The 23,306-nt window shown below is 33.8% G+C and overlaps 1 protein-coding gene across 1 annotated transcript; it reads right to left on the reverse strand.

The window, feature by feature from the left end:
• Positions 1 to 9,847: 9,847 nt before the first annotated feature.
• Positions 9,848 to 13,182, reverse strand: LOC123205542 (MDIS1-interacting receptor like kinase 2-like). The gene is made up of 2 exons (XM_044622525.1): positions 10,394 to 13,182; positions 9,848 to 10,305 (listed from the first exon to the last, which is right to left on the reverse strand). Exons 1-2 carry the CDS (start codon positions 13,173 to 13,175, stop codon positions 9,992 to 9,994), a joined length of 3,096 nt encoding a protein of 1,031 aa, XP_044478460.1. The 5' UTR covers positions 13,176 to 13,182; the 3' UTR covers positions 9,848 to 9,991.
• Between the last annotated feature and the right edge of the window lie 10,124 nt (positions 13,183 to 23,306).

Below are 23,306 nucleotides of genomic sequence, written 5' to 3' on the forward strand. Positions count from 1 at the left end.
AATTGTTTTCTCAATACATGATTTTTTCTGTTCTTTTAAACTACTTTTCTACTCTTTTACTGTTAAGATTAAATAGTAAGACTGACTGATAGATGGGAGAACTGAATTTTCAAGAAATCTTGGGTGGGAAATAGTCATCCAACCTATCAAAAATCAGAAAGCGTGAAAAAGAAAATGCACAAGTTAATATCCTCTCTTCTATAAATCTTATTATAATAAGTTCTAATGATTCTTACCAATCAGGGCATCAACAAAGAAAGCACGCCAAGAGGATAAAAATTAGCATACAAGGTACAAAATGAAAGCACAGAAACTTATGTCAAAGCTAGTACAAAATGACATGTACTATTAATCAACTAAAGTATGGATGAGGCAGCATATATGGATAACGAAAAACCAATAATATGAAAGAAAATTGGTAAGAAAAAATGAACATGCCTGTACTACACTCTCACTTTTATCCCATCACGTTATATGTCATTTAATTAAACCTTTATTATTTTTGGGTTCTTTAACAATACTTTAGATGTCAAATAACAATCGAATGTATCAATGAAGTAGGACACTATCTAATCACTTTGCCATGCAACTAACATGTCCCAAATTAAAAACTAGCCTGCTTCTCAAATTAAGATCTAAAATGATAAACCCAAAATAATGAAAATCATGATAGATTTAGCGAATATAATTATAATGAAAATAATGTCGACAGTATCAACGAGACAAACAGTAACAACCATATGAAATGAGATTCAAAATCAACAGCTAATTATAATGAAAAAAAACTGCCCTTTTGATTATTAGCTCTTCTCATGATAATCTCATCCTTTCAGTTGTTCATTCTTGTTAACAAATGAGGTACAAATTTAAATTATGGCCAAAGGACTTTGTCCCACCCAAGTTTTTATGCACTCCCAAACTCCCACCCTCAACCTTTCAAAAACCAAAATGTCTACCTATTAGTGGTTAAAATTAATCAATTCTATTAATTTAATTATAAATTACTAATTTATCTTTATTAACATCGATCTATACATACCCATGAAAAACAAAAATTTAATGAAAGAGTATATTATTCAGAAAAATGACATTTTCCCCCTTGACCTAAGGTTTCCTATTACTCAAAAGGCCAAAAGAATTATTCTCACTTAAGGTATAGTAAAATCTCAAACTCTTACCCTTCAACTTTCAAAAACTCAAACACCCACTCATGAGCTAAAATTTGTTAACATTTTCAGTTAAGGTCAAGGGTAAAATTGTTATTTAACAATAATATTTAAAAAATAAAAGTTTATATCATTTTACCCCCTTTGTTTGAAAAACTAACAATTTTCCCTAAAATTAAGTTTTGAAAAGTGACATTTCCTCCCAACCTAGGGTTTCAAATTTTGCCGATGAATTTTTGGCCAATGACGACTGATCTCTCTCCCTCTTGGTGTCATCTCTCCCTCCAATGGTTTTCCTCCAATCAATGACGTTTGGATTTAATGAAATCCAGATGAAGAGTTGAAACCCTTTGTCTAGATGATGACAACAGTCCAAACGAGTGTATTATTCAAAAAATTACTATATTCCACCATTTCCTATTACTCAAAATTTCATCTTCTATCACCCCCCAAACTTTACAAACATCACAGTTGCACCCTTATATTCCACCATTTTCTCACTCCACCTTTGGCGGCTTCTCCCTTCATCTTCAACTAACAAAGAAATCCAAGGCACTGTCAGTGTTGTCGACTAAGAAAGCTGACAAAGAACGTTGACAAAGAAAGCCGGCATTGCCGACAATAATCAAGCAATGATCTGATATTGATTTTTCGATTCGAAGAAATCCAAGGAATGATCTGACATTCCTAAGCACAAATCGAAAACCTCGACCCTCTCCTTTCTCCTGCAATGCGGCATCATCGACCACCTAAGGAAGGGCAATGACGCTACAAAAATGAGTGAGAGATCCAAATCTTATGCTTGTTTTTTGGTCAAAAAATCATGATAGAATCATCAGAGATACCACCTAGGAGAAAAAAGGAGTGTCGACAAAGGTTTAGGGTGGGAAGAGAGCATTGCTGAAGAGAAAGACGGTGACCTGAGAGGGAAGAAAAAAAAAACCTATGATGAGGGGAAAAAGTTATTTTTCAAAGGCCAAACGACTATTTCCCACCCAAGGTATACTATAATCTCAAGTTTCCGCCCTTTAACTATGGAAATACCAAACACCCACCTATGAGCAGTTAAAATTAACGGTGGTAAGGGTAAAATCGTTATTTTCTCTATAATATTAAAAATAAACTAAAATAGAATCTACTTTTGCCCTCCTAAACTTTAAAAACTAAAATTTTCCCCTAGCCTAAGTTTTAAAAAATGGCAGTTTCACCCTAGGGTTTCTTTTTGAAATCTCCAGCGACATCTCCGGCTCCATTGCCGATGACCTCTCCCTCCCAAAGCATCCTCTCCTTCCGGCGATCTCTTTCCTCCCATTTGAACGCTCAATCGACATCGGAGAAGCTGTGGAAGATGAAGTTCTTTGTCTTCCCAGTCGTCGTCGTCTAGCATCGTCTTCCCAGACGAAGACGAGACGACTCATCATCTTCTTCATCTGGGAAAACGATCGTCTTCCCAGACGACGAAGACGAGATCGATCGATCTCTTCTTTGTCATCTGGGAAGATGATTTCTCTTCCCAGACGACGTCTCTCTGCATCGGATGGGTTGGGGTGGAGTTGAGAGGGGTCGTCGGTGGAAGAGAAATCGTCGGGAGGGGGAGACGGTCGACGATGGTACTGGAGAAAGTGAAAGGGTTTGGAAACTAAACCCTAAGGGGGGAAATGCGATCTTTTTAAACTTAGCTTAGGGAAAAAATGTTAGTTTTTAAAATTTTAGGGGGGGAAATGAGATTAAATTTTCAGGGGTTAGGGTTTCGTTAAATTTAACCGGCCATGGGTAGGTGTTTGGTATTTCCATAATTAAAGGGTGGAAACTTGGGATTGCAGCATACCTTGGGTGGGAAATAGTCGTTTGGCCTTTTTCAAAACTAGAAAAGTTGAACCTCGGGTGAAATTGTTAGTTTTCAAAATCTAGGGGAGGAAATAGGTTAAAATTATATTTGTTAATATTAATGATGAAATGACATTTTTGCCCTTTTTAGTTAATAGCTAAATGTAATAGAAGTTGGATGATAGATTGGGTATTTAAGTTTTTGAAAAGTTGCGGGTGGGAATTTAGGAATGCATCAAAACTTGGTTGGGAATAAGTCCTTTGGCCTAAAATTATTAGCTAAGTGATCGTGTTTCATAGCGTCGCAAGTCAAATCTTCATAGTACATTATGAATTTTGGTGTGATATTTTCATGAAGGGTGGACATGTTTCTAAATCAATTTTTGACAGAATGAATCTTATAAAAACTTTATACAGGAAGAAGAGCATTAGTTAGGTAATAATATTAATTAAGTAATGCTATGTGCACAACTCATATACACAATTTTGTGCACAACTAATGGCATGTCACTATGTAATTTGATAGTTTTAAATTAAAAATAAAACAATATTCAATCATATAATAACATGTTATTAGTTGTGTATAAAGTTGCATATATAAGTAGTGCATACAGTATTATTGATATTAATTAATATTAATTATGATAATAATTAGTATAATATTGCTTATCTTAATAAAATAATTAGTATAATATTGCTTATCTTGATAAATAATCAAATAATACTTGATAATTGAATTTGAATAATTGATGGGATATAAGTAAGATTTGAATTTGAAGATTAATATATATTTACCTTTAGATAGTAATTATATAGGATAATAATTGATTAGATAAAATAAATTAATTGGAAAGTTACGAAACATGTATATATAAGTAGTATACATAAAGGGCAGTTGGGATTGTAGAAGGAAGAAAGGAAAATACTGTCTTTGAGTTTAGAGTAGCTCATGGCTGATTGAAAGGCTAAGACCTTATGTGGAGTTAATAACTCTTGTTATTAATATTGTTTTATGTTAGAATATTTATTCTGTTTAGTGGTTCATATCAAAGTGGTATTAGAATTGTTGCGATTTTGAGGATGAATTTTGCAAAGGATGAGAGTAGAAGGTACTTGACTAACGAATACAGAAGCTCGGGCTATGGGAGCAAAAGGGATTTGACCTTGAACTGGGAGTGAATACAGTCTAAATCACGATTGTTGATTCAAGTCATTGGCGGTAGGGCTAGTGCGTGAAGACAAATCTGATGATAAGACCGTGAGTGATGAAAAGTGAGAAAAGAAAGACTTGGTTCTATACTTTTGAACTTGATAGTGGATCGGAAGATTTCGACAACATCTCAAATCTAGCAAAAGTCCAAAATGATAAATTGGTAGGTTTTGATGGAAAATTGGTTGATTCCGATGAAATCTAGTTGTCGAAACTCATTTTAAGAAATCAAAGATTTTAATAGAGTTTAAATTAGGATAGAATTTTAGGAAATGAGAGAATAAAAAGGGCAGAAGGGAGAGAAAATCTGAGGGAAGCTTCTAACTTGGAAGGAAGGGCACCTTTAACTGTCTAGGGAGGATTTGCATCTCTTTCTTGCTAGAATTATATTCTTTTTTATCATTATTATTTACATTTACACTCAATATTCTGGTATGTTTGATTCATTGTTTGGTTGTTTTGCTTGTTGTGTGAGATTTATTAGTTTGCACGGGTTACTATTAAATTGTTATCAAAGTATGTGAAATCTAGGTATAATTGAAAAAAGTATGGAGAGTAATAATATTGATTTGGAGAAGATTATGAGGATGGTTATAGATAGGTTGGGACATCATATACACTAGTTTAAATTGTTTGGTTAAAGACTTTAAAATAATGAAAGAACACATGAATAACTTAAAATGATGTCCTTTAATAATGTTGACAAAAAAGGAACTATGATGGAACTGAAGTTGTTAATGACAAAACACACAAACTTGATTCTAAGCCAAAATAAAATATTGATAGATTTTAGTAATTGAACAATAGACTCCAATGAATCCTAGCCAAGAAAACTCAATCGTGCACATCTCTGCCTTACGCCTTTGTTGAGTGAGGCAAAACTAGAAGTGAATGAAGAGAAAGATAAAAAAAAAGGGGTGAAACAAAGAGCAGAAGAGAAGAATTGGATCATGAAGAAATAATTCAGTCCAAAACCCACTTAATCAATCATCCCATTCCACAATAACAATGCAACCCAATTTGCTTTAGGTGTTAACTACCACTCATGTCCACGCACTAATAATCAATCCAACTACTAAACCACTCACACTCAAATCCCAATGCAATTTATTGCCAAGACCCAACCATTAGACTTGATCCGAAACCCAATTGAGTTAACTTAAAAACAATTTACCCATCATACTCAATCATTCACCAATTAAGTCCAATCACAATCCACTTAATCAATTCCAAACCATACCTGTTTCAATTAAACCCAAAACATTTTAATGGAATTGAATCGTAATTTAAGATTATAATTAAAGATTATGATAATATTTGAATAACGAAGGAATTATGATTGAATTAGTTTTAGAAGATCAATGATTTAATAGAATCTGAATTAAGATTGGACTTTAAGATATGACAGAAAAAAGGGACAACAACATGAGGGGAAAGAGGAGGGAAAATCTGGTTAGAGTATTTGATAGAGACTTTTACCTTGGGAGAAAGGGCACCTCTAATTGCCTGGGAAGGATTGATACCTCTTTGTTGCTTGAACTATTTTCTTGATTTATCACTATTATTCAGATGTATCACTATTTTGTTAAGTTCACTTCATTGTTTTTCCTATGCAGTTGTTTTTCTTGTTGTGTGGGATTGATTAGTTTGCATGATTGCTATCAACATGCTTAGGATAGTTTAACTAATAGGCAAAATGATTAACAGTGATTAGTCCATGTGTGTAAGGGGCCAGCAAAAATTCTGGCTTCAAGTTGACCAGGCACAAACTTCTTTACGTACAAATTAACGATTCTCCTAGTTTGGTAGATTTGTCCTGCCAATTCATAATCCTCTGTCAGTGTAGGTGTTGGAGCTTTTATGGAAATTCTGATCATCATTAGGCTCAAGCGCCTGCTTGCATAGTTTATACAATTTTTGCTTGGTACATACATATGCATGGATTCAGGACCAACAATTCACAGCCTCTAAATTCTTGGAGCTGGCCATGTTTGGTGCTCTGCAGCCAGAGGGGATCCAGGGAGATAAAGTCCATTCAACTGTTAACAATATAAGCACCAAGAATATTATACACATATAATTCCTATTACTGGATTAGCCCATCCGTACAAATCCAACCTGAACCCTGCCATATTTGTGACAACTCCAACCCAGTGATGGCAAGATGAACTTAAAATAAATTTAAGAAGATAAAATTTTTAGCTTTTTTCTTCTTGTTTTTTCTGACAATTTTTTCTGCAGTTTATTTTTTATTCAGCTGCAAGGTTTTGTGTTGAAATTGCAACTCGTCAGCATGGTTGCTGTGTGTTGCAAAGATGCATTGCTTATTCAATTGGTGAACTTCGTGATAAGTTATTAACTGAAATTTCCAATCATGGGCTTCTCCTTGCTCAAGATCCCTTCGGCTATGACCTAAAATGTGTTAATTCTTGTTGTTATTTTCTGACAGTCAAACTCATTACAGGACATGATAAAACATGGTGTCTATATATATATATATATATATAGCAGTATTATACTTATTCATTTCAAGTGTATAAATGTGTATAATTTATGTGTGCCTTCACTTATTGAGTATTTTTTAATTTTTAATTCAAAATTACTCAATTATATAATAATATATATTAAGTATATACTTATTTGTGTATTCAAAATGGATACGTATAGTTTTATTATATATATTCTAATATTTTTAAGATGTTGATCCATCTATTTCAATGACAAAGCCCTCGGGACAAATATTCTCTTTATTTGTATATTTTAGGATGCATTATGCTGGCTGGGTATTGGTCATTTGTTATTGTGGGAATTGAAAATATTGTTCCGTTTTACTTAGGTTTTGAGCAATTACATATTTATTTCCATGAAATATCTCATTATTAATTTCTTTTTATCTGGCCTGTTGCGCTGGTTATTAGGTAGGCTAAGCTACTCAATCTGCATCTTATATTGATATGCTACCTGATTATCTATATGTTGAAAAGAAACTGAGTTGCTCACTTTCCTTACACACACACACAGTGAATCTTTTCCAAGAGTAGCTTTCATATATTTTTCTTAGAGAGGAAAGTGTAAGAATTTGCATCACAGCTAAGTATTATGTCCTGTTTTCTCATCTCCCACTATCAAGGGTTTTTAACTATCCACTCTTGTCAGCATGTTCGAGTGGAAATTAGACATCATATGTGCATCAAATTTGAAAATGCAGAAGTAGATTTCAACACAATTTCATGAACCTTGATCAAAAGGAATCCAAGTTTTAGAATATTGGCCATCCTTTCCTTCTTCATTTTCCCATCTCATATCTGGCCCTCTCGCCTCGTTGACATGGCCATTGCTTATAAGTTTTGTTACACACCCCAAATTTTCTTGATAAATTATTCTTGTCTCCCAACTTAGGTGTCGATACTCACATTTGTCAACCTTAAATCACTAGGTTTCTCCATCCATCAAGCTAATGTTTACAGAAAGTGTTGCTTCCTTGGTCGCTCCGCATTTGGGTAGAAGAGGACTGGTCACTTAATGCCTTCATATAAAGCATTTGTTTTGTTTCAATGTGTTTATACACCATAATATCAATTTAAATATATAATCCTGTGAAGTAAGACAACAAGTATAAATAATAAGTATTATTTTGTATATTAATAATGATGTGTCATGATATGATTAAGTCTCACTTTTTTTCTAATTTAAAATCACTTAATCATACGATGTTATGTCTTTGTTAACACACAAATTAGTATTCGTTGTTAGTGTATGTACTTATCCCAAAATAAATGTTTACCCTTATGCATCATAGGCCTATTTTATTGTTTCATGGTATTTTTTTTATCATTCTTAACGTTGGACAGTAATTTAATCCAAAAAGTGGTTGCTTTTAAAGTTATTTTGGTTCTGCACCATGGTTTTATCTGATTCTCTGACACAGAAAACTTTTATCATTATGTGGCAGAAATTATGTTGTTCAATATATTATAGAGCTGAAGATCCCTTCTGTCACTGCCAACTTGCTCAGTTCAAAGGCCGCTATGTTCACCTATCAAAGCAAAAATTTAGCAGTCATGTTGTGGAAAAATGCCTCAAGCATTTTGGAGAGAGTCGATCACAAATTGTCCATGAATTGCTGTTTGTGCCTCATTTTGAACAGTTGCTGCAAGATCCATTTGCCAATTATGTCATTCTGACAGTTACCAAGGTTTGGAGCACAACATCCTTTTAGCAACTTCTCTGATGTCTTCCAAACTTTTGATAGAACCTTACTCCTTAATTTCTATCTTCAGGGTCCCCTTCATGCTGCACTGCTTGAAGCTGCTCCACCCCACTCTTTCTTACAAACTAGTCCATATTTTTAGCGGATTCTCTGGAAATCTGTCAAAGAAGTGATGTAAATTCGGGTGTGGTGGCAAGTGTTGTTGCTCTCCCAAACTTACTAACCTGTTCACTGTTCAGAAGTTTTACTATTTCTTGCGGCACTGGATGTAGAACAGCCTTCAAAATTTGAAGTGGGTCCTCAAGAGAACCTTTGAAACTTAGTACCTACGGATGATCTCTCCATGATTTTGAAGAACGTAAACTGGAAGTTTTTGCTGCTGGTTGTTTATTTTGCTTATGCAACTTGTATGTACTGTTCTGTTGTCTTCTGGGTGTTGTTGTTGTCCTGTTGATATGAACTGTTACTGTATAATGTTTCACCCTTTTTACGTTTTAATCTGGGTAAAAGCCATGCGGTTGTTTAGTTCCTCATAAATTCTGAGATGATTTTCTTAAGGGATGACAAAGGACACTTTCAAAGAATATAAAAATGATATAGAAAGATTATACTCTAACTGGGACCCATGTCCTAAAATTATGACTGCTCTCCGCCACTTATTGCTGTTCCATTCTCATGAAGATGTTTGTTTGCTTATGGCGGAGGTATTTTTCCTGGAAAATACTCTATGCAAGTGGCTATGCTCTGCTATGACTTTTCCATACCAGTTACGGGCCCAACATGTGATTGAACATTGGAAGAATGAGGTGGAAGTTGGAACCATGCATGTCTTCCAATACAACCAAACAGTGAATGTAATATTTTTCTTCAGTCCATCTCTCTGGTTGAGTTTGATAGAGATGGATATCGATTTTGAAGATGACAAATGAGTTTATCATTTACTCATGCTGCGTTGACTGTCACTATCCGACGAATTTTCATGAAACAGTTTTCTTTACGTTGTTTCAATTTTATTTTATTTGTTACCATTTTCAAAGAGTTTTTGTGTATAACATTACCCTTTGAAAATTCATCTTGGAGATGTGATTAAAAATATTTTTATTTGATTTGATTCTAAACAAATTTGATTTTTTATTGAATTTGATTTTAATGTGTTATTTATTATTTTTTTATTTTATAAGATTAGGATTCTAGTTTAATTATTTATTATTTTTTTATTTCATATAATTAAAATTTTAGTTTAGTTATTTATTATTTTTTTATTTCATAAAATTAAGATTTCAGTTTAGATTACATTATAATACTATATATTATACAATGTTTCCTAAATAATATTCATTTGGTTTATAATCAATTCATAATTCTACCAAATCGTGTTTTCTACAAACTTTATGATTTGAATTCAATGCTATAAATAAATAATATAACTCCATGTTTATTTGTAAGCATTTATTACTTGAAGAAATATATAAATACCTTACAAACTAGGCAACACTTACTGTGTGGAAGCAGTTGCTTTTACCTCACATTTCCTCTACTTGCTCCTAACCTTTTACAATACAATTTATTTATCCGGATTTAATAGTGTAAAGGGCTATAGAACTGATCTAACATCTTGGAAATCATGTCCATGGATGGCCTAGATTGTGGATTGACATGTAAGCAAGCAGTTGCTAGCTTGATAATGGTCATCACTTGTTCCTCAACTTCAGGAGGAGGAAGTGGAAGTCGTTGGTCCAGAATATCTTTCACCAGCATGCTCTCACTTGTTAAATGGGACAATAGAGCAGAGATTATATCGCCTGGATGCTTTCCTTTAATCACTTCTATTGCTATCACTCCAAAGCTATACACATCACATTTTTCTGTAACTTCCATTGTATAAGCGAGCTCTATAAAAAATTCAGTCTGAATCGTCATTATACAAACATTATGTCATATATTAAAATTAGGCACGCAATTCAGGATGAGCTATAATACCTGGTGCAATGTATCCATATGTGCCAGCAAGTTCGGTCCAATTGGATGAGTCTCTCTTCAACAACTTAGCAGTGCCAAAATCTGAAACATGAGCCACATATTCCTTGTCAAGCAAAATGTTGTTGCTTGATATGTCTCGATGAACAATCGGAATAGAGCAATTATGATGCATGTAAGACAGTGCATGAGCCACATCCCTGACGATATTCACCCTCTTGAACCAATTCAATTCTTTAGCGGTTTCTTCTTTGCTCAAGATTGTGGCCAAACTACCCCTTTCAAGGTACTCATAAATCAAAAAAGAGTGTTGCTGGTTTGAACAAAAGCCATGCAACTTTACAATGTTCCGGTGTCGTATCTCTGTTAAAGTCTTGACCTCATTCAAAAACTCTTTTTGATGTGTTATTTCAACATTTGGAAACGGGTGAAGTTTTTTAACAGCTACTATGCTACCTGATGGCAGCTTGGCCTTATAAACACTACTGTATCCTCCTTTCCCAATACAGTACCTAGTATCAAAAGCTTTGGTTGAATCCATGATTTGTTTGTACAAAATTCTTCCATCAACAGTTAACACAGAGAAAAACTCTACATCCTCCTCACTGCTTTGTCCAACTAGTTTCTTTTTCCTTATTTTCTGCAAGATTAAGTAAACCCCGAGTGCAAGTAAAAGAACTCCCAAAAAAGGGAATATAATTGATAACACCAATTTTTTGACCTTTCCATTTTTATGTTTGAAAGTGATAGGAGATATGCATGGTGGGAATCCCTGAACATTACCGCACAATCCCTTGTTCCCTTGTAACATAGTAGCATCTTGAAATGCTTTGTTCTCAGGAATAGGGCCCTTCAACTGATTGTAGGATACGTCAACATACAACAGACCTCTCATTTCCTCAAAACTGTTCGGAATGGAACTGGTAAGAGAATTGTGGGAGAGATTTAGCAGCTCCAGGCTCTCCAAATGGCTCATTTGTGATGGTATCTCTCCTCCGAGAGAATTATGACTCAAATCTAACTGAGACAAGTGAAATAAATTCTCGAACTGAGCTGGAATTTCTTGGCTAAATTTGTTGTTGCTCAAATTCAGATAGTGCAGCTTGACCAAGTTTCCTAGATCTTTCGGTATTGCCTGGCTTAATTTGTTTGAGGACAAGTCCAAAGACTCAAGATTAGTCAGTAGCCCAATTTCTGGAGGCATGACACCGGAAAGTTGATTGTCACTGAAGTTGACCTTTGTAAGAAAAGTCAACTTTCCCAAAGTCTTTGGAATCTCCCCAACTAAACTGTTGGAAGAAAGATCAAGTGATTGTAGCTGAGTTGCATTTCCAATCTCTCGCGGTATGTTTCCAGTGATGTTGTTCCTCGCCATGAGTAAGGCAGTTAAATTTGGACAACTTCCCCATTTAGATGATATTTCACCATAGAATTTGTTATGGCTTATGTCTATAAAGCTCAGTTTTGGATAGATACCAAACTCTGCATCTAAATTTCCAGTGAGTTGGTTGAATTCAAGATTGACTCTTACCAAGCTTGTGCAGTTTTTGAAGCTTTTGGGGATGTTTCCTGCGAGATTATTGTTGTTTGCAGAGAAGTTTGTAAGTGAACCACCTTGGCAAATGTTGGGCAGAGGACCAGTAAACTGGTTTGTGTTTAGTTGCAATACTGACAATTTCATGAGATTTCCCATTTCTTGAGGAATGGATCCGGAAAGTTGGTTTTGGCGAAGATATAATATTTCTAAATTACTCAAATTGCCCAAAGAAGCAGGGAGTGAACCATTTAATTGGTTTACACTCAACTCTAGATCTGTGAGAGATTTCAAATTTCCAAGCTCTTCAGGAATGGGACCAGAAAGCTGATTTCTATAGAGATGAAGTAAGGTGAGGTTTGTCAACTTGCCCAATGATGTTGGAATAAAACCAGAAAGATTGTTTGTCTGAAGGCTTAGACATTCGAGGCATTTCAAATTTCCTAATTCTTCAGGAATAGGACCAGAAAGTTGATTGTCAAAGGCATACAACACAATAAGCTTCGTAAAATTTCCAAAATTGGAAGGAATGAGGCCCGTAAGATGGTTGACATCCATGTAAAGTTCCATCAAATTGGTTAAATTTCCCATTTCTGTAGGAATAGAACCTGAAAGCGAATTATTATAGAGATATAACCTTACTAGGTTGTTCAGATTACCAAGAGAAGTAGGAATTTGACCTTCTAGACTGTTGCTACACAAGGCAAGCTCATTAAGAGATCGACATTGACCAATTTCAGATGGAATTGTGCCATTCAGTTGGTTTTCATCAAGGTGCAGGATTTGAAGATTTGTTAGGAGACCAATTTCAGGTGGGATTTTTCCAGAGAAATAATTAAAGGATAGATCAAGATAAATGAGCTCTGATAGGTTACCAATATGAGATGGAATAACACCGAAGAGTGAATTTACTGCAAGATCAACATATTTAAGATGAGGGAAAGAAGAGGCTGAAAACTCATACAACGTACCATTTAAACCGAAACTGGTAAGGTTTATTTTGATGACACTTCCAGCTAAATTGCATGAAATTCCAAGCCAAGAACATGGGGTTGTGAGTGGCTTAGAGTTGGCGGCATTAGGAGAAAGCAGAGTCCAAGAAGTTAACCGAGATTGTGTTTGGTTTGTAAAGCTAGCTTTCCATCTTAGGAGAGCATTTGTCTCTTCAGTAGAAGTGGTAGAAGCAACAACACACGAGAACTGAACAAGGAAGAGAGTGGTAAGTACTTTTTTAGAGCTTAATTTTCCCATGTCTGTTTCTTTTTCGATGTTGTGCTGTTAATACACAGATTCCCTCCTGTTTATAGCGACAACCTCACAGTTTGGCGAAGTCTCTATGCAATTTCACTGTGGAATTAATATTAAAGACACATCATTTTGTCGGAAGACTTTGACCTTTGGCCAATTCAGCTAATTTCCTTCTCTGGGACCATATATGTGGAATTCTTTGCAGTAGTTTGAACATTTGCGTATTTGACACTCTTTTTTAAAGTAGATTGTATCAATCAGTTCAATTGGTTAAATGAGAAATTGGTTTTAAGTTTAGTCTAATTAGTATAAAAAAATAGTTTATTCATTAATTAGATTAAATCTGGTTAAAATTAGATGAACTGGTCAAAACCAATAGAATTAGGTTTGACTAAAATTTAAAATATTTTTTGACAATTTAATTATTTTTAAGTAATTTGATTATTTTTATTAGATTGGATGAATTTCTAAAGGTTCGTAAGGAAAAATAAGTTTAAAAAAATTTAAAAAAATTTCATATCTATTGAAATGTTTTCTATAGGTAATAACTTAGATAATTATTTTTTTTCTGTATCATGATATTAAGATATTTTTTTATTTTAATTATTTTATTGAAATCAAATAAATAATTATTATTCTTTAAAATTAATATGATCTAATTTTCATAGGCATAAATATCTTGATTTATTTTATTTTTTATAAATTTTTAAATAAAATATATTTATCATAGTTTGATAATAAATTGAATCAGTTTAAACACTTGGTGAAAAAGAAAATGAGCTTGAATTGATGACATGAGGATGCGTGGGTTGGGCTGGGCTTATGGGTATTTGAAAAGAGGCTCTACATATATTTTAAATCTCATTTCTGGCAAAACAATACCCATTTTAAATGAAAAAATAAATATAAATTTATATATATTATTATATGATTAATTATTATTTTATTTTTTATTCAAAATTACTAAATCACATAATAACATATATAATGTTTTACATGACAAGCTTATTGTTTTGATGGTACCCCGTAATTCCTACATATAGCAATTGCTAGGACTAAGCTTGAATTCTAGCATTTGCATAATTCTCCTCGATTTTTTTTCAATACATTTTTTTCTGTTCTTTTTCATTACCTATATTATAAGACTCACTAAACTCACCAGTCACCAACCAATTAAACAAACCGGATCTCTTCTCTTGAATCTCTCTCTCACTCTTACCAGACTCACCAGTCACCACCATTTAACCAAATCTCACCTCTCCCCTCAATCAATTCCTCTCACTCTCACCTTTCTTCTCAATCGACTCTCTCACTCTCTCCTCTCTTCTCGACTCAATCTCTTCCCCACGTTCGTATACTAGTCACCATCAGACTAGATCCCTTTATTTTTCTCAATCTGACTCCGACCTCTCTTCTCATTCGCAGGCGTAATTTATTGAATTTTATTTGAAAAATTGCAGTCCAACGTTTCCAAGGGTGCTGGAATTTGGAAGTTGCAATGGAAGACTTGATTAGTCTAAGGACGTACTAAAGGGGGCACGCAGCTTAGATCACGCTGACTTGGAAGAAAGCTACTCGACAATAGATGCTTGAATTGATAATCAATCTACCACTCAAATTCTTCTATAGCTGATGATCAAACTTACTTGAGCAAAAATTGTTTTCTCAATACATGATTTTTTCTGTTCTTTTAAACTACTTTTCTACTCTTTTACTGTTAAGATTAAATAGTACGACTGACTGATAGATGGGAGAACTGAATTTTCAAGAAATCTTGGGTGGGAAATAGTCATCCAACCTATCAAAAATCAGAAAGCGTGAAAAAGAAAATGCACAAGTTAATATCCTCTCTTCTATAAATCTTATTATAATAAGTTCTAATGATTCTTACCAATCAGGGCATCAACAAAGAAAGCACACCAAGCGGACAAAAATTAGCATACAAGGTACAAAATGAAAGCACAGAAACTTATGTCAAAGCTAGTAAACAAGACACTAGTTTCAATAAAGTGTGTCTAGCTTCAAACTTTTCTTCTACATGATATGTCAGTTTAGCATAAATTACCATAAAATCACGCATTGAGCATTACACTCATGAAAAACACATTGCAAATATGCGTTCTTCCTTGTGGAAACAGATACAAACAACCCATCAAGCGAAAGAAATATCTATCACATCGTAGGCTGCTTTATGATTCCAACAAAGTGAAAATACCAACATAAACAGTTCAGCCACAAAGTTCATGACGCAATTTAGAACTAAAAAATGTGGATATGGGACTCACAAGAGCATTGGTTCTCCGCGGAGATGGAATTGGAGAAACAGAGCACCGACCATGTGGTGATGTTGAACAAGAGTGGTGCTACTAAAATAATAACTTTATTACTTAATAATTACAAACTTTATACAAAACCCACACACACACTTAATACACTCACACTCACACTTACTACACATACGGCACACTCTTTATTTTTGAACATCACAGCACTCACACGTAAGCAAACACTCACAGCGCTCACTTCTTAACTTTCTACACTAACTGCCTCTGAATTTCTTTTTCCTCTGCAGCATTCTCACTTCTTCTTCTTTTCACTCACAATTGCCTGGCCAACAAGTCTATTTATATGAATTCAGTTAGCAAAACTGGCATTAACCTTTCTTTACTCTAGAATGGCAGCAGACTTGCATTGCAAATTCTAGATAATTTGGAAGGTGGCAGCAACTTGCAACATGGAGGCGGTGCCTTGTGGAGAAACTTCTGGAGAGAAAGAGAGAGGCAGTGCTCTCTTTAGCACTCCCCCTCACCGCCTACTCTCACGTATCATCAATCTCGTATGTGGTCATATTGAGCTGTCTACAATATGAGATCTTCTGTTAATGTTGCATTCGCATATTTGGGATTTGGTTTATGTATCCTTGTAGACCTCCTAAGTTGAGGTACTTGCTCTTCCTACTCTTCTAATTGACTCGATTCAAGTTCTTCCATCACTCTAGGAGGTACTCAAGTCGATTAAACAAAACCCACACACTTAATACACTCACACTAACTACACAATCGACACACTCTTTTTTTTGGCACATCACTGCACTCACACATAAGCACACACTCACTTCTTAACTTTCTACACTCACTGCCTCTCAATTTCTTTTTCTCTAAAACACTCTCACTGCTTCTTCTTTTCACGCACAATTGGCTGGCCAACAAGTCTATTTATGCTTGTTGAAATCGGTTAGCAAAACTGATATTAACCTTTCTTTACTTTTCTAAAATGGCGGCAAACTTGCATTGCAAACTCTGGATAATTTGGAAGGTGGCAGCAACTTGCAACACAGAGGCGACGCTTTGTGGAGAAACTTCTGGAGAGAGAAAGAGAGAGGCGGTGCTCTCTTTAACAGGTGACACACTTTTCAGAGCAGGGGAGTGTTCTTTAGGGTTGTGTCCAATAGGACTCTCACTGCTCTAAGTCTTATGTTGAAGAGGGGCCCTTTTAGAATTAAGACCATGCCGATTAGGGGAGACACTTCAAGATATAAACATTTTCCTAATAATAAGAAATTACAAAAGCCAATTCAATGATGAAAGAATATATATATATATATATATACACATCCAATGTCTTCTATAAGATCGACTTTGACTGCATCTCTCTTCATTATATTTGTCTCTCCAAAGTGTTTCTGATGATCAGGACTAGAGTTTGACATGTACTATTAATCAACTAAAGTATGGATGAGGCAGCATATATGGATAATGAAAAACCAATAATATGAAAGAAAATTGGTAAGAAAAAATGAACATGCCTGTACTACACTCTCACTTTTATCCCATCACGTTATATGTCATTTAATTAAACCTTTATTATTTTTGGGTTCTTTAACAATACTTTAGATGTCAAATAACAATCGAATGTATCAATGAAGTAGGACACTATCTAATCACTTTGCCATGCAACTAACATGTCCCAAATTAAAAACTAGCCTGCTTCTCAAATTAAGATCTAAAATGATAAACCCAAAATAATGAAAATCATGATAGATTTAGCGAATATAATTATAATGAAAATAATGTCGACAGTATCAACGAGACAAACAGTAACAACCACATGAAATGAGATTCAAAATCAACAGCTAATTATAATGAAAAAAAACTGCCCTTTTGATTATTAGCTCTTCTCATGATAATCTCATCCTTTCAGTTGTTCATTCTTGTTAACAAATGAGGTACAAATTTAAATTATGGCCAAAGGACTTTGTCCCACCCAAGTTTTTATGCACTCCCAAACTCCCACCCTCAACCTTTCAAAAACCAAAATGTCTACCTATTAGTGGTTAAAATTAATCAATTCTATTAATTTAATTATAAATTACTAATTTATCTTTATTAACATCGATCTATACATACCCATGAAAAACAAAAATTTAATGAAAGAGTATATTATTCAGAAAAATGACATTTTCCCCCTCAACCTAGGGTTTCCTATTACTCAAAAGGCCGAAAGAATTATTCTCACTCAAGGTATAATAAATTCTCAAACTCTTACCCTTCAATTTTCAAAAACTCAAACACCCACTCATAAGCTAAAATTTGTTAACATTTTCAGTTAAGGTTAAGGGTAAAATTGTTATTTAACAATAATATTTAAAAAATAAGAGTTTATATCATTTTACCTCCTTTGTTTGAAAAACTAACAATTTTCCCCTAAAATTAAGTTTTGAAAAGTGACATTTCCTCCCAACCTAAGGTTTCAAATTTTGTCGATGAATTTGGCCAATGACGACTAATTTGTCTTTCTCTTGGTGTCGTCTCTCCCTCTAGTGATTTTCCTCCAATCAATGACGTTTGGATTTAATGAAATCCAAATGAAGAGTTGAAACTCTTTGTCTAGATGATGACAACAGTCCAGACGAGTGTATTATTAAAAAAATTACTATATTCCACCATTTCCTATTACTCAAAATTTCATCTTCTATCACCCCCAAACTTTACAAACATCACAATTGTACCCTTATATTCCACCATTTTCTCACTCCACCTTTGGCGGCTTCTCCCTTCATCTTCGACTAACGAAGAAATCCAAGGCACTGTCAGTGTTGTCGACTAAGAAAGCTGACAAAGAAAGTTGGCATTGCCGGCAATAATCAAGCAACGATCTAATGTTGATTTTTCGATTTGAAGAAATCCAAGGAATGATCTGACATTCCTAAGCACAAATCAAAAACCTCGACCCTCTCCTTTCTCTTGCAATGCGGCATCATTGACCACCTAAGGAAGGGCAATGAGGTTGGAAAAATGAGTGAGAGATCCAAATCTTATGCTCGTTTTTTGGTCAAAAAATCATGATAGAATCGTCAAAGATACCACCTAGGAGAAAGAAGGAGTGTCGACAAAGGTTTAGGGTGAGAAGAGAGCATTGCCAAAGACAAAGATGGTGACCTGAGAGGGAAGAAAAAAAAAAACCTATGATGAGGGGAAAAAGTTATTTTTCAAAACTGGAAAAGTTGAACCTCGGGTGAAATTGTTAGTTTTCAAAACCTAGGGGAGGAAATGGGTTAAAATTATATTTATTAATATTAATGATGAAATGGCATTTTTGTCCTTTTAGTTAATAGCTAAATGTAATAGAAGTTGGATGACGAATTGAGTATTTAAGTTTTTGAAAAGTTGAGGGTGAGAATTTAGGAATGCATCAAAACTTGGTTGGGAATAAGTGCTTTGGCCTTAAATTATTAGCTAAGTGATCGTGTTTCATAGCGTGGCAAGTCAAATCTTCACAGTACATTATGAATTTTGGTGTGATATTTTCATGAAGGGTGGACATGTTTCTAAATCAATTTTTGACAGAATGAATCTTATAACAACTTTATACAGGAAGAAGAGCATTAGTCTGGTAATAATATTAATTGAGTAATGCTATGTGCACAACTCATATACACAATTTTGTGCACAACTAATGACATGTCACTATGTAATTTGATAATTTTAAATTAAAAATAAAACAATATTCAATCATACAGTGACATGTTATTAGTTGTGTATAAAGTTGTATATATAAGTAGTGCACACAGTATTATTAATATTCATTATGATAATAATTAGTATAATATTGCTTATCTTAATAACATAATTAGTATAATATTGCTTATCTTGATAAATAATAGAATAATACTTGATAATTGAATTTGAATGATTGATGGGATATAAGTAAGATTTGAATTTGAAGATTAATATATATTTACCTTTAGATAGTAATTATATAGGATAATAATTGATTAGATAAAATAAATTAATTGGAAAGTTACGAAACATGTATATATAAGTAGTATACATAAAGGGCAGTTGGGATTGTAGAAGGAAGAAAGGAAAATACTGTCCTTGAGTTTAGAGTAGCTCATGGCTGATTGAAAGGCTAAGACCTTATGTGGAGTTAATAACTCTTGTTATTAATATTGTTTTATATTAGAATATTTATTCTGTTTAGTGGTTCATATCAAAGTGGTATTAGAATTGTTGCGATTTTGAGGATGAATTTTGCAAAAGATGAGAGTAGAAGGTACTTGACTAAAAAATACAGAAGCTCAGGCTATGGGAGCAAAAGGGATTTGACCTTGAACTGGGAGTGAAAATGAACTAAATCACGATTGTTGATTCAAGTCATTGGCGGTAGGGCTAGTGCGTGAAGACAAATCTGATGATAAGACTGTGAGTGATGAAAAGTGAGAAAAGAAAGACTTGGTTCTATACTTTTGAACTTGATAGTGGATTGGAAGATTTCGACAACATCTCAAATCTAACAAAAGTCCAAAATGATAAATTGGTAGGTTTTGATGGAAAATTGGTAGATTCCGATGAAATCTAGTTGTCGAAACTCATTTTAAGAAATCAAAGATTTTAATAGAGTTTAAATTAGGATAGAATTTTAGGAAATGAGAGAATAAAAAGGGCAAAAAGGAGAGAAAATCTGAGGGAAGCTTCTGACTTGGAAGGAAGGGCACCTTTAACTGCCTAGAGAGGATTTGCACCTCTTTCTTGCTAGAACTATATTCTTTTTTATCATTATTATTTACATTTACACTCAATATTCTGGTATGTTTTATTGATTGTTTGGTTGTTTTGCTTGTTGTGTGAGATTTATTAGTTTGCACGGGTTACTATTAAATTTTTATTAAAGTATATGAGAGCTAGGTATAATTGAAAAAAGTATGGATAGTAATAATATTGATTTGGAGAAGATTATGAGGATGGTTATAGATACGTTGGGACATCATAGACACTAGTTTGAATTGTTTGGTTAAAGACTTTAAAATAATGAAAGGACACGTGAATAACTTAAAATGATGTCTTTTAATAATATTAACAAATAAGGAATTATGACGGAACTGAAGTTGTTGATGACAAAACACACAAACTTGATTCTAAGCCAAAATAAAATATTGATAGATTTTGGTAATCGAACAATAGACTCCAATGAATCCTAGCCAACAAAACTCAATCGTGCACATCTCTGCCTTAAGCCTTTGTTGAGTGAGGCAAAACTAGAAGTGAATGAAGAGAGATAAAAAAAAAGGGTGAAACAAAGAGCTGAAGAGAAGAATTGGATCATGAAGAAATAATTCAGTCCAAAAGCCCACTTAATCAATCATCCCATTCCACAATAACAATGCAACCCAATTTGCATTAGGTGTTAATTACCACTCATGCCCACACACTAATAATCAATCCAACCACTAAACCGCTCACACTCAAATCCCAATGCAATTTATTGCCAAGACCCAACCATTAGACTTGATCCGAAACCTAAGTGAGTTAACTTAAATGCAATTTACCCATCATACTCAATCATTCACCAGTTAAATCCAATCACAATCCACTTAATCAATTCCAAACCATACCTGTTTCAATTAAACCCAAAACATTTTAATTGGATTGAATCCTAATTTAAGATTATTATGAAAGATTATGATAATATTTGAATAACGAAAGAATTATGATTGAATTAGTTTTAGAAGATCAATGATTTAATAGAATTTGAATTAAGATTGGACTTTAAGATATGACAGAAAAAAGGGACAACAACATGAGGGGAAAGAGGAGGGAAAATCTGGCTAGAGTATTTGATAAAGACTTTTACCTTGGGAGGAAGGGCACCTCTAATTGTGGAGAAAGGGCACCTCTAATTGTCTAGGAAGGATTGACACCTCTTTGTTGCTTGAACTATTTTCTTGATTTATCACTATTATTCAGATGTATCAATATTTTGTTAAGTTCAATTCATTGTTTTTCCTATGCGGTTGTTTTTCTTGTTGTGTGGGATTGATTAGTTTGCATGATTGCTATCAACATGCTTAGGATTGTTTAACTACTAGGCAAAATGATTAACAGTGATTAGTCGATGTGTGTAAGGGGCCAGCAAAAATTCTGGCGTCAAGTTGACCAGGCACAAACTTCTTTACGTACAAATTAACGATTCTCTTAGTTTGGTAGATTTGTCCTGCCAATTCATAATCCTCTGTCAGAGTAGGTGTTGGAGCTTTTATGGAAATTCTGATCATCATTAGGCTCAAGTGCCTGCATGCATAGTTTACACAATTTTTGCTTGGTGCATACATATGCATGGATTCAGGACCAACAATTCACAGCTTCTAAATTCTTGGAGCTGGCCATGTTTGGTGCTCTGCAGCCAGAGGGGATCCAGGGAGATATAGTCCGTTCAACTGTTAACAATATAAGCACCAAGAATATTATACCCATATAATTCCTTTTGCTGGATTAGCCCATCCGTACAAATCCAACCTGAACCCTGTCATGTTTGTGACAACTCCAACCCATTGATGGCAAGATGAACTTAAAATAAATTTAAGAAGATAAAATTTATCTTTACTTCATATATTTTTCCATAAGCATTGGTTACTAAAATATTCTCCTTTCAAATGTTTGATTGTTTTTTATTAATGGCTTCTAAGCTTCTGATTGAAAAAGTGAAGATTTTAACTAGATGTATGCTTTTCATTGAAAGAATAGATAGTTTGCTGGACCTGCCTACTACTGTCTAGAGATTCTAAATTTTTATCTTTTTTCTTCATGTTTTTTCTGATAACTTTTCCTGCAGTTTATTTTTGATTCAGCTGCAAGGTTTTGTGTTGAAATTGCAACTCGTCAGCATGGTTGCTGTGTGTTGCAAAGATGCATTGCTCATTTAATCGGTGAACTTCGTGATAAGTTGATAACTGAAATTTCCAATCATGGGCTTCACCTTGCTCAAGATCCCTTCGGGTATGACCTAAAATGTGTTAATTCTTTTTTTTAATTTTCTGACAGTCAAACTCATATATATATATATATATATATATATATTATATAAAAGTAAATATTATGTTTCTCTATTTTAAGTGCATAAATAGGTACAATTTATGTGGATCGTCACATAATTAGGTATTTTTTTATTTTTAATTTAAAATTATTCAATCACATAATAATATATATAAAATGTATATGTATTTATATATTTAAAATGAGTACGTATAATTTGATTATATATATTATAATATTTTTAAGATACAGATCCATTTATTTCATTGACAAAGCCCTTGGGTTAAGGATGCATTATGCTGGCTGGGTATTGGTCATTTGTTATTGTGGCAATTGAAAATATTGTTCCGTTTTACTTAAGTTTTGAGCAATTACATATTTATTTCCATGAAATATCTCATTATTAATGTCTTTTTTTCTGGCCTGTTGCGCTGGTTATTAGGTAGGGTAAGCTACTTAATCTGCATCTTATATTGATATGCTACCTGATTATCTATATGTTGAAAAGAAACTGAGTTGCTCACTTTCTTTTTATATATACATACTGTGAGTCTTTTCCGAGGGTAGCTTTCATATATTCTTCTTTGAGAGGAAAGCGTAAGAACTTGCATCACAGCTGAGTATTATGTCCTGTTTGTGTTTATCTCATCTCCCAATATCAAGGGTTTTTAACCAACCATTCTTGTCAGCATGTTCATGATGGAATTTAGATATCATATGTGCATCAAATTTGAAAATCCAGAAGTAGATTTCAACACAACTTCGTGAACCTTGATTAAAAGGAATCCAAATTTTAGAATGGTAGCCATCCTTTCCATCTTCA

This window comes from Mangifera indica, unplaced genomic scaffold (assembly GCF_011075055.1).
Source record: "Mangifera indica cultivar Alphonso unplaced genomic scaffold, CATAS_Mindica_2.1 Un_0008, whole genome shotgun sequence".
Classification (NCBI taxonomy): Eukaryota; Viridiplantae; Streptophyta; class Magnoliopsida; order Sapindales; family Anacardiaceae; genus Mangifera; species Mangifera indica.